This window comes from Triticum dicoccoides, chromosome 7B (assembly GCF_002162155.2).
Source record: "Triticum dicoccoides isolate Atlit2015 ecotype Zavitan chromosome 7B, WEW_v2.0, whole genome shotgun sequence".
Taxonomy (NCBI): domain Eukaryota; kingdom Viridiplantae; phylum Streptophyta; class Magnoliopsida; order Poales; family Poaceae; genus Triticum; species Triticum dicoccoides.
The window spans coordinates 122,075,084-122,091,199 of record NC_041393.1 but is presented as its reverse complement, the minus strand read 5'-3'; the positions used below and the strand labels follow the sequence as shown (position 1 = coordinate 122,091,199).

At 48.6% G+C, this 16,116-nt stretch overlaps 1 protein-coding gene and 1 pseudogene across 7 annotated transcripts; one reads left to right on the top strand and one right to left on the bottom strand.

The window, feature by feature from the left end:
* Positions 1–8,404: 8,404 nt before the first annotated feature.
* On the bottom strand, positions 8,405–11,797 carry LOC119342197. 7 transcript variants are annotated; one of them, XM_037614043.1, is made up of 7 exons: positions 11,632–11,797; positions 11,347–11,555; positions 11,158–11,252; positions 10,783–10,832; positions 10,537–10,678; positions 10,154–10,243; positions 8,405–8,975 (listed from the first exon to the last, which is right to left on the bottom strand). In XM_037614043.1, exons 3-7 carry the CDS (start codon positions 11,226–11,228, stop codon positions 8,726–8,728), a joined length of 603 nt encoding a protein of 200 aa, XP_037469940.1. In that variant the 5' UTR covers positions 11,229–11,252; positions 11,347–11,555; positions 11,632–11,797; the 3' UTR covers positions 8,405–8,725. The 7 variants fall into 7 exon arrangements, with proteins under 7 accessions (XP_037469940.1, XP_037469942.1, XP_037469941.1 ...); XM_037614045.1 differs by having other exon boundaries at positions 8,405–9,004; positions 10,090–10,243; positions 11,378–11,555; XM_037614044.1 differs by having other exon boundaries at positions 10,090–10,243; positions 11,378–11,555.
* A 1,316-nt stretch (positions 11,798–13,113) lies between these two features.
* LOC119338719 lies at positions 13,114–14,316 on the top strand (annotated as a pseudogene).
* The last annotated feature ends 1,800 nt before the right edge of the window (positions 14,317–16,116 follow it).

Sequence of the window (16,116 nt, the reverse complement as noted above, 5' to 3'; positions counted from 1 at the left end):
GCTCACTGTTCATCCAGAGGTAGCATCAATCGGCGTCAGTTAGCAGCAGTAGCGAAGGAATCGCTCGATCGCTCAGGTTCAGTAACGCGTAGCCTGCAGTGCAATCGCTCGGGTTCAGTTAGGTGACGCCTCGCTCCAGTTCAGTTAGGCGACGCCTCACTCGGGTTCAGTTAGAGCCCAACGCCTCGCACCCATGCGCGTATGGTATGAGAGAAACGTGGATCGCTCGGCCCCCGACCACCCACCATAACTGGAACTCCCCGATATTTTCCTCGCCCTCGCTTCTACCACGGTTTTTTCCGTCATGGACGGCCCATAGAATGTCATGCAGCTGCGTCTCCGGCCCGCCCAGGACAAAAGGCTCATTTTCTGTCATGATTTTTTGTCATAGAAGTAGGATCCTACCACATCTATGATGATACCGGGTTTTGTCACAATTATCATCATAGAAGTGTCATAAGTTTGATAGGAAAAAAATCCGTTCGGCCCAAAATGTCACGGATGTGTCTTTTTTTGTAGTGTTACCTTGTTCACATAATTGTGGAAATCCATCATTTGGAAATCTCGATGAATTGCTGCTGAGTCCATCAACCACCTCCTCATACTCTCCATGGTTTATTGATGAACTCTTGTTTTGGAACTCGCTTCCATAGTTCATTTCCCGAGAATCTTATGATTCTTCTCGTCAATTTGTGTTGCACCTTTTCTTCTCAGGCATCCTGAGTCTAAGATATCCTGAAACCAATCAAATCTGAGTCTCGTTTAGATATGATGGATGGAACATATTTCCAATAGTTATAACATTGGTCTATATATGACCCAGTAAGGTGATGTCATGCATAGAACACCTGGCCGGAGGACCTGTTGTTATAGTTTCCTTTTTAGAAAGGTTAGCCATTCTTCCATAAGGAAATCGTAAGACTTATTCTATAAGTTGTCCCTGGTGGATCCTTTGTGAATCCAAAGACTAAAATTTACCTGATGACCATGTCAATGCTATCTCGATGCATTTCAGTGGTACTCCGATTTTCAACAAAAATAATTGAAGCACAATGCTAAATTTTCCTTATCAATTATCCAAACACCGTTGTATGGGTAAGGTGATGAAATTTGTCTCCCCTTACCTAAAGGATTTTCTATGATATACCATGTCATGGATATCATGCTCAGCTTGTCCTTCAGAAGGATATACCCCTGAAATATGTGTTTAAACACATTTTTCTTTCCAGTGTTTTGTTTAATATTTTTGGTGATTTATATCATCTAAGCAGTAATAATTCACTTCTTAAGTAAACACCCTAGTGAACCACTCTGTCAGAAAGACCATGTTACTATTGTCGATAACATTCCAGTAACCACCGATAGACGAACTTTGCCTATAGGTCTGCCTCGTTCAACGAGCAGGAAAATGGTTCTCTGCGTCCCTCGCCCTTGCTACCAACATTCTTTCTGACATAACTGGCAAGCTATTCTCTGACATGCCTTGCTATCATGACCGTGCAAAATGTCAGCGCCCTTCCTACTTTTAATCCACATTATGGGCCCATAACCCATAGTTCCACGGGATCAAAACCTGACTCTCATGCACACCCCCTATTCCCAAGGTTGATCCTCACGCGTGGCCTCGCATGTAATTCACGAGCCACCTTCCGAGTGATCATCAATTCTGGTATCAAACACAATACTTATTCCCGTTGCTTTGAACCCCTTTCACGCCTTGTATTAGGCATCGAATGACTACCTGCCCGCTCAAAACTTCCCATGATAAGTCCTTACTTTGCTCTCAATATTTTCTTAGGTTTCGATTTGAGAGTTACTTTCCGCCACCTTCCTCGATGTTATTGACCAGATAGTCAACCTTGCAGAGGTCTGTTCTCCCAGAATACCTACCCTTTATAATTTCGTAAATACGATGGAATTCCCTGAAGAAAAGGTGATGACTTCATCATAATGACCTGAAGCAGAGAAATGAAAACACCAACATAATGGATCGACCTCTTCGAGAAGAGCAACCAAGACCGAGAACACTAACTAGAATTTCGTAACCAGAAGCTTCCCCCTTCACTCCACATCTTAAATATCGGGACGAGATTTCTTGCAGTGGGGGAGATTTGTAACATCCTGGTAGCTAAGCTACAGTAATCACACCCTAACGGTGCCATATCATCGCAATTAATTTGCTAAACCGCACTTTGGTCCAAACTGAGTTCAAATTCATATTTCAAAATAAAGTCAAAATAATTAGTTCGTCAAATAGTAAAACTAAAATGCTCAAATAATTCTATAAATTCCCTTGATCATCTTCATGTTGAAACCAACTTCATTGGGCTCACCAATAAATTCCTAGGAAATTAATAAGTGGTATAACAAAAAATAAAATAACCTTTTTAAAGTAAACAAATGTATAAACTTTCCCAAATAAAATGGAACCTTGTGTGTAGCACCCAAAATATTGTATTTGAATTATATGTACATTATCTTGTAGAACTAGTATCATTTAGTGCCTAAAATAAATAGAAAACTGAGACAAAAGGTTTGACAGAGAAAGAAATAAGAAAGCGATGTTGTGCACTTTGGCCCAACATGCACAACACATAGGCTCAGCCCACCCCTGCACCTTATCCTATCTCTGTTCATACGGGCGTGCTGGACGAACAGCGCTCGTCCATTGCTCGGATGGCCGCGTGCCGAGCATCCGCCGTATCCCCCGCGGCGATAATATCGTCCCCGACCCTCTGCTAACCCTAGGCCTCTCTGGTTTTCCCTTCGCACCCCCACGCTCTCTCCCCCAAGCTCGACCGCCCGCCGTCATCGTCGTGTCACCGTCGCACACGCGGCCATCGGCCGCCCCAAGCTACACAACTACGTCCGAGAGCTAGGTGTCTTCTACCTCGACTGTGCTACTGGATCGGGACTAAGGAGCCGCCAAGACGGCGCGTGCTACTCTTCTTCCACGACTACAACCTTCACACGCCATCGTCGATCCGCGCCCCTCGACCGTCCCCGGCCCCATCGACCTCTCCATGACCTCCCCTGTGAGCCCCTCCTCGAGATCCCCCGCCTTTCCCCTTGCTCTCGTCGCTGTAGGCCGCAACCACCATGCGCCAGGACCGTGCCCCTGTGTGCGCCACCACGCTCGCCTTCCCCTGGCAGTGCTCCACGCCATTTGGGCGTGCACTAGCCGCGCCCACACACCTCCACGCTTGCCCACCTGCTGCCTTGTGTCGCCGCCCGCTGCTGGCAGCGTCGCCGCTTTCATCCCCGCGCCGGGAGCTTCGCTCTCGTGCCTGGCCGCGCCGTACGTCGTCCGGGCGTGTGCGCTCGCTGCCCCATGCTTTGGCTAGCCATTGCGGCCCCCTCCCGCTCGCGCCGCTTCACTTCTGCTACCGCGCTTTCTGCTTTGGCTGCACACTCCCGACCGTGTCTGCCTCCGCCGCCCGCGCCCGCCATTCCTTGCCTCTGCCCCGCGTCCGGCCACCGGCTGCCGCTCACTGGCACGCGCTCGTGCCCGCATCCGCCGGCGACCCCACCGGCTGATGCTGCTGCTCGCCCTGACTGATGCAGCTATAGCGCTGCATGTGTCCAGGACACCCCCCCTCTAAAAAAACAAATGAGAAAAAGAAATAAAATAAGAATAAAAAATAAACTAAAGAATTAATTAGGAATTAAGTAATCAGTTAGTTAAGTAATTAATTACTTATTTAAGTTAATAAAACAATGTTAAAACATATATGACACTGACATGTAGGTCCACTTTGACCCAGTGGACCAACCAACTTTTGATTGGTCAACAGTTGATTGGACCCTCCTAGACCCCACCTGTCATACACTATGTCTAGACTAGAGCTAGGTGATAAAAGTATTATGTGATTAGTTTGAAATTAAATAATCCTAGAAATTTAATAAAACTTTGAAAAATCAAATAAAAAACCGTATCTCGGATGAAAATACTTTGTACATGAAAGTTGCTCAGAAGACGAGACAAAACCAAATACGTAGTTCGTTTGTCCACCACACGTCCCTAGCATAGCGAATATGCAACAACCCACCTCTGTTTCATCCATCCGAATATGCCAAACACCGGGAATACATTCCTAGATGTTTTCCCGTTTCGCGGTATCACGTATGCCTGTGTTAGATCACCCCTGGCACCACGTTTTGCCTTGTTATATTTTGTGATGCTTTGTTTGCTTCGTATTTACTGTTTCTTCCCCCCTCTTCTTCTTCGGTAGACCCTGAGACTGGCGCTGATGCCACTGAGTACGACTACGTCACCGACGACCCTCCTTCTGCTGGAGCAACCAGGCAAGCAAACCCCCTTTGATCAACCAGATATCACCCACTCTCCTCTCTCTTATTCTTGCATTAGATTTTCTATTGTTGATGATTCGATAGCTCCTATTATGTTGCATAGCTGTCATTGTTGCTATAATTTTTGATACCTTTACCTGCTATCCTAAATGCTTAATATAGGATGCTAGTTTATCATCACTGGCCCTACATTCTTGTCCGTCGGCCATGCTATACTATTGGGCCGTGATCACTTGGGAGGTGATCACGGGTACATACATACATACTATACAGGTGGTGACTAAAGTCGGGTCGGCTGTAGAGTACCAGCAAGTGATTCGGATATGGGGCTGAAAATACAGGTGGTTCCATCCAAGTAGTGGTGGACCTGGGTTCCCGACGGCTCCCGAGTGTTACTTTGTGGCAGAGCGACAGGGCCGGTTTTGACCACCTAGGAGACAGGTGGGCTTGGACCCTGGTCGGCGTCCGCGGTTACTTTAAAATAACATGTTTAACAAGATCTTTGTATTTGATCCGAGTCTGGCCATTGGCCTATACACACTAACCAACTACGCAGGAACATTTATGGGCACTCGACATCATGGTATCAACTGAAGCCTTCTTGACATCGGCGACTGAGCGGCGTGCGCCGGGTTGGACCGCGTAATGCAACTTCCTTTGTAATGGAGGTTGCTAGGTCTACTCACCGGCCGCGTACGCAACGTGCAGGTGAGAAATCAACGGAAGTATACTTTCTCAGTTAACGGACGGAGCGCATCGGAACTGTGCGGAGCACATCGGTACTGAATGGGTTTACGATGCTTGGAGAAAGCCGTAAACGACAATCCTGGAATGAGAAAGTCAGAACTCCCCAACATCGATATCAACGGCCAAGTGCACGCCCCCACAGCGGGAGTAACATAGGTAGTAACATCGCAACATATCTAGATAAAATAGATAATGTGGCAAGCAATAAATAAAGAAAGAAAGGCATGTGGTAACATAGCTAGTTATTTGTAGTATGAGTAATATCACACATATCAAGGCAAGATGAGTCTATAGCCTAATAAATGAAGTGTTGCATGTTACTACATACTCATTTCGTCCGAAAATACTTGTCATCAAAATGGACAAAAAGGGATGTATCTAGAACTAAAATACATCCCCTTTTATTCATTTTGATGACAAGTATTTCCGGATGGAGGGAGTATATATTACTCCCCACTATAGAGGTAATAATACAGACTAGTAACATAGGCATGTTACTACTCTATGTTAGAGCATCTCCAACAGGCACGCAATAAACGCGCCGCGCCGAAAAAGTAGTGGTTTTAGCGCGCGCGCTACCGTGCCCGGCGCTCCAGCGGACGCGCAAAAATCGCGTGCCCGACATATGTAATTCAGCACGCGGGCAGAAACGCCATCACCCGCCGCTTATTTGCTGCACCCGCTCCCGCATGCTGGACTCTCGAGCACTCTCTCTCACGCCACCTACCCATCCAGCCGCGCTGCCGCCGCCCCGCGCCACCCCATTTTTTCCGGCGACCGTTCCAGCGCTTCTTCGGTCTCTTCCCGTGCGGGCACGGCTTCCTCCCTCTCTCTGGTCAGCGCCGCCGTCGCGCGCGGCAGTCTCCGATGAACAACGCCCGGCCGCCCACCGCCGCTTTGGCGTCGCAAGGTGTTCGACAAAACGCCCGCAAGGTATGTATTGCTTCCAACTTCCACTTTTTTGCATGAAATTTGGTCCATGTTGCTTATAGCCTAGTTTTGAACATTTTAGATGAGTTCGGGCTATAACTCTTCTGTAGAAGAATTTGATATGGAAGAGGAGGAGGATCTTGCAATGATCCTAGCTATGCACATCAATAAAAAACCAAAGCACGGTGTTTCGGTTAAGGGTCGGCAGAAAATTTGGAGGGATAGGATTGATACCCACAACAGATTGATGAGGCACGATTTTGTGGAGAATCCCACATACCCCGAGTCCTACTTTAGTCGCTGGTTTAGGATGAGCACCGAGTTGTTCAGGCGCATTGCAGAGAAACTAACGAGCCATGACCGTTTTTTTAGCAGAGGAGGAATGCCGTCGGAGAGCTCGGGCATAGCACCTTTCAGAAGGTGACAGTCGCTTTGCGTATGTTGGCATACGATATTCTGGCTGATCTAGTTGATGACCACTTGGCCATGGGTGAGAGCCAAGCCATCATGTGTGTCAAGCGCTTCGCAGTCGGAATTGTGCAAGTGTTTGGCCCGGAGTACTTGAGAACTCCCAATGCTGAAGATGTCGCAAGGCTATTGAAGATGAACAAAGCTCGCGGGTTCCCAGGTATGCTAGGCTCAATAGATTGCATGCATTGGAGTTGGAAGAATTGTCCAAAGGCATGGCATGGACAATTCCACGGACAAAAAAAGGGTTCCACATAATCCTTGAAGCGGTGGCCGATCACGAGACTTGGATTTGGCATGCTTTTTTTGGAATGCCTGGATCTTTGAATGACATCAACGTTGTCAACCGGTCACCATTGATGAGTAAGATTGCAAATGGTGAACTGCCACCGGTGCAGTTTGTAGCTAATGGTCGTACATACAACCATGGCTACTATCTTGCGGATGGCATCTACCCAAAGTGGCAAACATTTGTGAAGCTGTTGAAAAAACGGAAGGTAAGAAATATCTTGATTTCCAAAATGCTCACGCGGCGGCTAGAAAAGATGTGGAGAGAGCTTTTGGGATTTTGCAAGCCCAATTTGCTATTGTGAGAGAACCGGCTAGATTTTGGGATCATAAGATGCTTTGGTACATAATGCATGCTTGTGTGATCATGCACAACATGATCATCGAGAATGAGCGTGGCCAAGATGTAGACTACTCTCACATCCCGTGCTAGATTTTGGGATCATAAGATGAGCTCTTGGGACATCCCGTGCGAGTGCGGCAGAGGGCTGAAAGGGTGGCCCGTTTTGTTGCCTCCTATCATGCCATTCGACGTCCGGCGGCGCATAATGAACTCAAGAAGGATCTCATTGAGGAGTGGTGGTCTTGGAATGGCCGCCGAAGATCATCATGATTTGTGCGTTTGATGTTGTATTGTTGAACTATTTGTTGTATTTCTCAAAGTACTATTTGTTTGATGAGTTGTAATAAATCGAACTATTCATTTATAAACTTGGTTGTGAATGATGTTTGTGATTTAAAAATTATGACATGTCTTTGTTTTGTGTGAAAATGCAACAAATGTGGATGCGCAGCTGCTCGCGCGCTGCATTTTAGCGCACCGCTGGAGCTGCGCTTGCGTGCTGCATTTTGACGCGGCTGCTGGAGCCAGCGCTGTGCCCCACACCAAACCTGACATTGCGCGCGCTGCAAACCAGATTTTTGCGCGCCGCGCGTTGGGCGCCTGTTGGAGATGCTCTTACTATCCATTGTGTCTAGTCTTACGATGCTTGGACAAAGACGCTGCAACATTGGTAAACTAGAATCCTGGAATGAGAAAGTCAGAACTCCCCAACGTCGATATCAACTATATAGAAAGTGCAGCTTGCCGCACCCCGCACCCCTGTCGGGTGCGGTCATATCCAACCCAGCAAACATCCAACACAGTATGTCACGCTTCAAATTTGATAGATTGGCATCAATACCAAAAGCAATGAAGAATTGCAGCATATAATAACCTTATTTACAATGCAGTGACATTATATCCAACTTGATAGAACACGATTCATATTCAATTCAGGTTGTTACCTGAATAGCAAAGCACGATAGCAACACCCACCCAGTCCACTACTGGTTACACAATATATATTCCACAGATTGAAGGAAATATAGACCATTGATTCCATCATTAGAATTTCTCAAAGAAAGTATAGGAGGAACTAAGCACTAATAGGAGTAATAGTTTGGTTAATTAATTACATCACTTTGAACATGTCATAGAAAATGTCACATGATATACCAAAAGCAAATCCTAATGGTTTTCAAGAACATACACACACATAGATGGAATGGCAGAAGAACAACCCAAAAACCTGAAGGGCTGTGACATGTTATGTACGGCAAAAGAACTGAAAATCCTGAAGACATGGTATAAAAATATGACAAAACACCACCACATCAATGTCAAGCAAAAAGCAAAATTGTTTCTTAACAGTATATGATACTATATAAAATATCTATAATCAGATATAGTTAAAAGAAGTACTGGAGTATGCTATTGGAGTACTGAAAATCCTACATTTCATTCAAATCGGGGCCAAACCCCCACAAAAATCTCATCTTTTCTGCTAAGTACTTCGATCTGGACGTCTCAGCCAGCGGGGATCTACTTGCTCTGGACGCACTTCCTCGCCGGCCTCTTCTCATCCTTGCTAGCTTCCTCGGTGCCCCACTTGGTTTTAGCCTTACCGGCAGCGACGGGCTTGGACTTGGCCTCCCACTTTCACTTGAGATCGAAGCCGTCGCCGCTGGGGGAGGCGAGCTCCGCCTCCCACTTAAGCGCCTGGCCCCCACCGTGCACCTTCTCCTTGGTCATCCACTTCCAATTACGGCCCCCGGGGAGGCGGCAGCTTAGGTGTACTTGCGGCAGGCCGGATGCGGCCCTCCGGGGAGCTGGCGGCCCAGGCAGAGAGGGCCGCGACCTAATCTTCTGGATAGACCGGTGTGCATAGATGATTGTGCATGATAGAACTCTGTAAGCATGCACTTACAATTAAAGTACCTGTAACACAATCAGAATAAACTGTCGTAGAGCAATGTATCAAAATAAGGGGGAAATGCAAACTGATTAAAGGCTAAAGATACAGAATGATTCAAGGCTAAAACTGATTGAAGGCTACAATAGGAATAAATGTTGCAAAGAAATGAACCAAAATAAGAGCAATGAAGTTCAGATAGCAGGACCACTGACTGGCACAGTGCACTGATGAGAATGTGAGATAAAGGATAATAGAAATGATATGATTATTTTAGATGAGGAAGTGCACAAATGAATGCTTGTTGTTTAGTTAAACACATGCATGGCAGTATCCTATATTTCTATTTACCTTCAGCCCTTACTTTTCTATATTTTCTCTTCAATCAATATAAACTTTAAGCCTGATAGCATATTCTACCATCCAATTGGCTTGTTCAGCTTGAATACTCCATATGCATTTGGGCCGGTTTTTCTGTATACTGCTCGACTAAAACTATTGAACGATTCTGTTCATACATGTCCCTTTTTTGTTCATACATGTGTACTGCTCGACTAACAATATTAAACGATTTTGCTAATACAGGTTTTCTTATCTCTTCATACAGGTTAAGAAAGAAAGTGACATGTGTGCCTAATTATATCCTTGATATTTATTTAGATCGCCTAGGAGACCTATATTGGACGACAGAGAACTATGCTACAGATAATTCAAGTAATTTTTATATCTTAGAAAATAAAGTGACATGCATTTTATAAAAGGCTTTGAACCGTAGTTTTTCCTCCTTTTCTCAAGTAGACACAAAAGTTGAAAATATAGGACCAAATGTTGGATAAACACAGGACATACATGGTTCACAGAGTATGCAACTTTCCAGGCATTCCTTTAGTTGAGCCTCACTGCACCCTTGTTTTTACAAACAGTCGAGGAGAGAATTTCTATTGGAAATCAATGCCCAGCAATGGTGGTACCAGTTAATGTAGCTGTAGGTAGAGATTATTTTCTCCAACTAAATCACACAAACAACACCCTGTAGAACGGACTATATAATATCTAGAGCATTTGACAACACTCGTATGAGTTAATAAAATTCTGGAGCATTTGATAACACCTGAATGAGTAACAAAAATCTTCCTTCGCAGGCCACCATATAGAGAAAGGAAGGAACCTGTAACCTGTAGGTAGAGGTGCGAGCAGTAGCCCATGCTCCCAATGTCAATGCCAGGTACTGTATGCCTTTCTTTTCTTTCATATGAACTGAATTTCTGTTAAAACATTGGCAGTTCATATCAGTCTCCTACCTTGAAACAAAAAATTAAAATAGACGTCGAAGACATATTTCAGCAATCGGTACTCCACTGTAATAATAATAGCATGCACTTGCTAGCAAAATATGAATAACTCTTATTGATTTGCATTCTTATAGTTCCCCTATTCAAGATTTAAATAAATAAATATGATGGAAAACAGTATTACATGACAGGAAATAACTACAGTTCTAATCCTGGAGAGGCAGAACCCAAATTTGCTCGGTCAAATCTGGGAAGATGGAGCTCACCGAGGGAGGTTATAGCCAAGGCAGTACTCAGTGCGCGCCGGGGTTGCGCCTGAATGCCGTCCAACCGGCGAGGAACCGCGTCGGAGTTGCGCCTTGCACCGTCCCGCCGACGAGCACGAACGCATCAAACAACCAAGTGACTCTGTGCACGGAATACATGTCAAACAATATAAACAATCAGATATGCCATCACAACAGGCGAATAAACATCTAGTAAAAACAGAACAATGTAAGATCCACACTCACCTAAAATGAACCGGGGCATGCCTATATGTGCTCCATTCAAATGCTTAACGCTACACAGATCAGGATGGCAAGGAACAAATCAGCTAGAAATCAACTCACCCACATCACCAAACAAACAAAACACCAAAAGATGATGCATGACTACAAAACACCAAACCAATTGGCAAGAAGTAAAAAAAAGTCTTACGACAAGAGAAAAGTATTATGCATAACATTTCAAGTAAGAAACACGATAAATGGTTAAATGCACATTTCTATCTTAAATCCATCTTCCATTGGATAAGAAAAACTCATCTTCAAGATAGTAATGGTACTGAGCTAAAGAGATGGAAGCATGAAACGAATTGAAAACCAGGGAAATAGAAAATTTGATACATGCTATTGTTTTCAGTTATGTACAAAGCGTTTATCTCCCTGATGCTGGCCTTCCTGTCATGGGTGGACATTGTGGTGGTGCCGTCCACATAAACCTGCAGAAACAACGGAAGCAGAGGCTCAATATCTCTGCAATTAGTATGACACAAATTATGGAACGAAACCACAGACATGGGCACACAGACTGACAGATGGACAAGAGTATCCTGAGGAGGCCGACCGTGCCGGCGAGGCTGCAGTTGGTCCACTTCATGAGGAAGAGGAAGATGCGCATGGTGGGGCTGTAGGACATGCGCATCTGCAGGCACGCCCTGTCGTAGTCCCTCGAGCACTCGGAAGGCCTGTGGCAGACCGCCAGAGATGAATTCACGACATGGTGAACAACACACGCTCCAAACCTGGACGAAATTGAGGAAAGGGGATTCTTTAATTTTGGGCGGTGGACTGAGGGAGTGAGGGAGGGAGAGGACTCACAGGGTGTTCGCATGCTGGATGTCAACCTCGAGCACCTTGAGCGAGTCCCTGAACGCCACCACAATCTACCTCCTACTTCAGCGCCACCTGATGCCGCCGCCGCCGCCGAATTAAACCCGGCCGCCAGAGCAGAGCAGGGCCGAATTAGAATGAACCCCCGCCACACGCGCGAGCCCTCGACAGCGATAGCGACAGCGGCACTAAAAGGAGAGGCTCGCTCTCCGGCTCCCCGCTCCACTCTCTGATGAAATCATCCTGGTCAGGACATAGTAGAGTTGGAGTCTCAGGCCGGAGAGAGGGAGCGTGGCGGCGGCGGGAGAGAGATCTGAGGGAGAGAGAGAGCGCGAACCCTAGCCGGCCCCGACGCGGAGGAGGAGAGGAGGAGGGAGGCGGTGTATGAGGGCCAGCGGCATGCCGTGCTCCTCTTGCTGAGTAGCGAGAGGGCGGGGAGGAGGGGAAGGAGCGACGGCGAGTGGGCATGGTGGCGACGCCAGGGGACGGGAGGTGGCGGCGACGTGGAGAATGGGCTAGGGTTAGGGAAATGAGGAGCGGGGGGAAGTGAGGAGATGAGGAGAGGACGACGCTGTCGGCGCCCTATCGACCCCCTCTCCTGTGATGCGAAAAGACGAGAATACCCTCGGTGGGGCATGAGATTTACAGGCGGTGGCACCACACAACAGTGTTTTGTTCGATCCGACGGGCGGGATCGATGCAGACGAAGATCCGACGGCCAGGATCGCTCTGGACGAAAATCCGACGGCCCCGATCAGTTTGGAAAGCTAATCCGACGGCTGAAAATCCAAACGCACGGGAGAGCTCCATTTTGGTCTGGACTCTAACAAGGGGATGGCCAAGTGCGCGCCCCGCGCTCGATTGCATGGAGATCTGCAACCCACGCTGGATCCTCCTGCCACAGGACTATCCATCGATATAACCCTGTTATCTAAGCACGTACGTTCAGCAAAAGAGCCATTGACAATGGCCACTTGCATGGATTCAGTCTCTCTTTGCCCAAATCTCAAGAACCATTAAGGTTCCGGTAAGCTCACGTCTGACCGGAACCGAACGCACGTCGGCGCGGCCAGTGCACATATGCAAGCTGCAACTGAGTACCTAGCTCTTCACGTGTACAGTAGTACATTATCGTCAAACAAATTGTTTGCATTGGCAGCTGAAATCGGGAACCGCTATCGCACTACTCCGTACAAAGCCACCCACCATGAGTTCCTGACTACTTGTAATACCTAGAGGCATAGCTGAAAGGTAGAACTCCCCTAGAAGCAACCTTCCACCGAACGATTCGGCCGTGGTTGCGATAGCTAGTTGTGATCATGGGAGCGTACCAGCCACTGCATCACCAGCACAGCCAGAAGCCGTCGTCGACTCACCATGGCAGAGTCGCCTTGGCCTGGCTTTTCTCCGCCGTGCTCTGCCTGGCTCTCCTCCACCTCCTCTGCTGCTCCTCGCGCGCCGCACGCGAAAATGTCGTCTTCTCGCCTCTGCTCCAGTACATCACCAGCACCTACACAAGGAAGATGGTCGACTTCCAGCTGCGACTACTCGGAGGGGCAGTGGGTGCGGGCGGCGGGGCACGCCCGGCGGTACAACGGCACCGAGTGCAACGTCAAGGACAGCGAGAACTGCGTCCGCAACGGGCGCCCCGACACCGACTACCTCGACTGGCGGTGGCAGCCGGCGGCGCCCGGGTGCCAGCTCCCGGGCTTCGACGCCGCGGCGTTCCTCGGCGCCGTCCGCGGCGAGCACGTGGCCTTCGTCGGCGATTCCATGGCGCGGAACCAGGCCGAGTCGCTGGTCTGCCTCCTGGGCGCGTCCTTCCCGTACCACCTGATGTACCGCGACCCGCAGCCCGGGACGCGCAAGTTCTGGCGCTGGGCGTTCCCCACCCACAACGTCACGGTGTCCGTCTACTGGGCGCCCTTCCTGGCGCGGGCCACGGGCAGGTGCGACAACTACAGCCTGCCCTACAACTCGGTGCACCTCGACGCGCTCGCTGACCGCTGGTCCGCCGACGCTGGCACCATGGACGTGGCCGTGGTCAGCGCCGGCCACTGGTTCTGGAAGCCGACCGTCTACTACAACGGCAGCGACGTGCTCGGCACGCACCTCCTCCCCGAGCTCAACCACACCGGGATCGGCTTCCTCTCGCCGTACCGGGAGGCCATCCGGGCGTCCATACGGCGCCTCGCCTCGGCCGGCCGCGCGCGCGCCGTGGTCGTGGCCACCTTCTCGCCGGCGCACTTCGAGAAGGCGTGGGACGACCCCACCACGTGCGCCAGGAAGCTGCCGTACACGGAGGGGGAGAGGGAGGTGGACGCCACGCACGCCCAGCTTTGAAGCATCATCAGAGAAGAGACGACCGCCGCAGCGGCGGCCAGGGACGGCGGGGCGACCAGGGCCGAGGTGCTGGACGTGACCAAGCTAGCGACGATGCGGCCCGACGGGCACCCCGGCGTGTACATGAATCGCGACCCCTTCGCACGCGGCGTGCCCGAGCGGCTGCTGAGCGACTGCCTCCACTTCTGCCTCCCGGGACCGGTGGACACCTTCAACGAGATTCTGCTCCGGCTCCTCGCCGTGAAGCGCGAGTGAGACACTCAAAATCAACTGATGAGGTATTGCTTACTTACACATGCATGGCATGCATGAGTGTAAAAAAGGTGTCAATCAAGAAATATACACATGGCATGCATGCTACCTGATTGGGATGGTGGACGAAACTAGTTTGGAAACCATGTCGTCCAGCTCTTCTTACTTTTTTTTTAAGGTACGCTGATGACATACCTTAGTTTTATAGAAGGGAGAAAATATGTACAAGAAATTACATGTCGCTAGTTAGGAGTCACAAACCGATCCTAACCAAGCCTCCACACCACTCCCTAGCTCTAGGCGACTACTCTATGACTGGTTGTCCTCCAAAAGCTCCTGCTTTGGCCCAAGTCCGCAGCTCATCAAATATTGAGTCTACCGTATTCCACTCGTTCTTGATCGTGCCCGTGCCGAAGATCCTCGCATTCCTTTGCTTCCATATCGTCCAACAGATTAGCATCATGAAAGTGTCAAATCCTTTCCAAGACTGCTTATCTATTCGCTTTCTCGTATCCGTCCACCACTGCACCAATCTTGAGTCGTTGGTTGGGCAAAGGTCGGCCGTCAACCCCATCCTAGTAATGCAGCGGTACCACACTTGCCGCGAGAACACGCACTGCAGCAAAATGTGGTCAATTGTATCCTCCTCGTGGTCACACATGTAACATGTTGATGCTTGGTCTTGCAATCCGTGCCTAGCTCTCCTGTCCGATGTCCAAAGACGATATTGCACCGCGAGCCACATGAATAACTTGGACGCAAGCGGTGCCCAACCCTTCCATATTGCTCCGAAGCAATGGAATCTGAGTCCTCCCTCGCATAACATCTTGTACGCAGATGATGCAGTCTAGACTCCAGACGTGTTCCAAGCCCAAATTGGGCAGTCCTCGACCTGAGCGTCCAAATGGACTTCCAACAGTATCTCCCAAAGTCCGATGAACTGGGCGAGGCCCTCAGTGCATAGCTCTCCCACGACATCATCCATCCATGAATGCATGCACATCGCATCTCTCACAAGTCTTGTTTTCCACTTCTGTCTGTACCTTTGCCATGACTAAGGGTGCAAAAATTTTAATAGCTGCTTCATGTATCCATCGGTCTTTCCAGAACAAGGTCTTGCCTCCTGAACCAACTTTCCATTTAACTAAGCTCCCAAAGGCTTGGTCCACCTTTTTGTCCGCGGTCAAGTCGAGGCCTTGCCACAGTCTGGAATCATTAGTGCACCGTAGCCATTCCCATCTGAGTCTTAAGGCGATGTCGTGCTTAGATAGGTCAATAACACCCAAACCTCCCAATTGCTTAGGCCTGCACGCCCTAGCCCAGGAGACGACACATTTGCCTCCATTCACTGCCTCGGTTCCGGCCCAAAAGAATGCCCGACAACCCTTGTCAACTCTCTCCAGAGCCCATTTAGGTGCCTCCGCTATCATGAGGTGGTGCGTAGCGCGCGCCCTCATTACTTGATTGACAAGAATGAGCCTCCCGGGCCTCATCACGAGACCCTTTTGCCATCCTGGCAGGATGTGGAGAGCCATGTCAACAATCGGCTGCCACTCTGATCTTTTCAATTGCCTGATGCTAAGCTAGAGCCCAAGGTATTTGCATGGAAAGGTGTCGATTCTCCATGGCAGCGCAGACTTAACAAGCTCTTCATCCTCATTTTATGCTCTGATCAAGATTGCCGCAGATTTGGAATAGTTTACTTTGAGCCCCGATGCCACTCCGAATATAGCAAGGATTTCTTTAATGAACATGAGGTCTGGCCATGTTAGTTTTATGAAGAGCACCACATCATTAGCATACAGGGACAATAGCTGCATTGGACTACAGCCATTAATGGTACTAAGCACTCGTGCCTCATGCGCCTTGGAGATGATT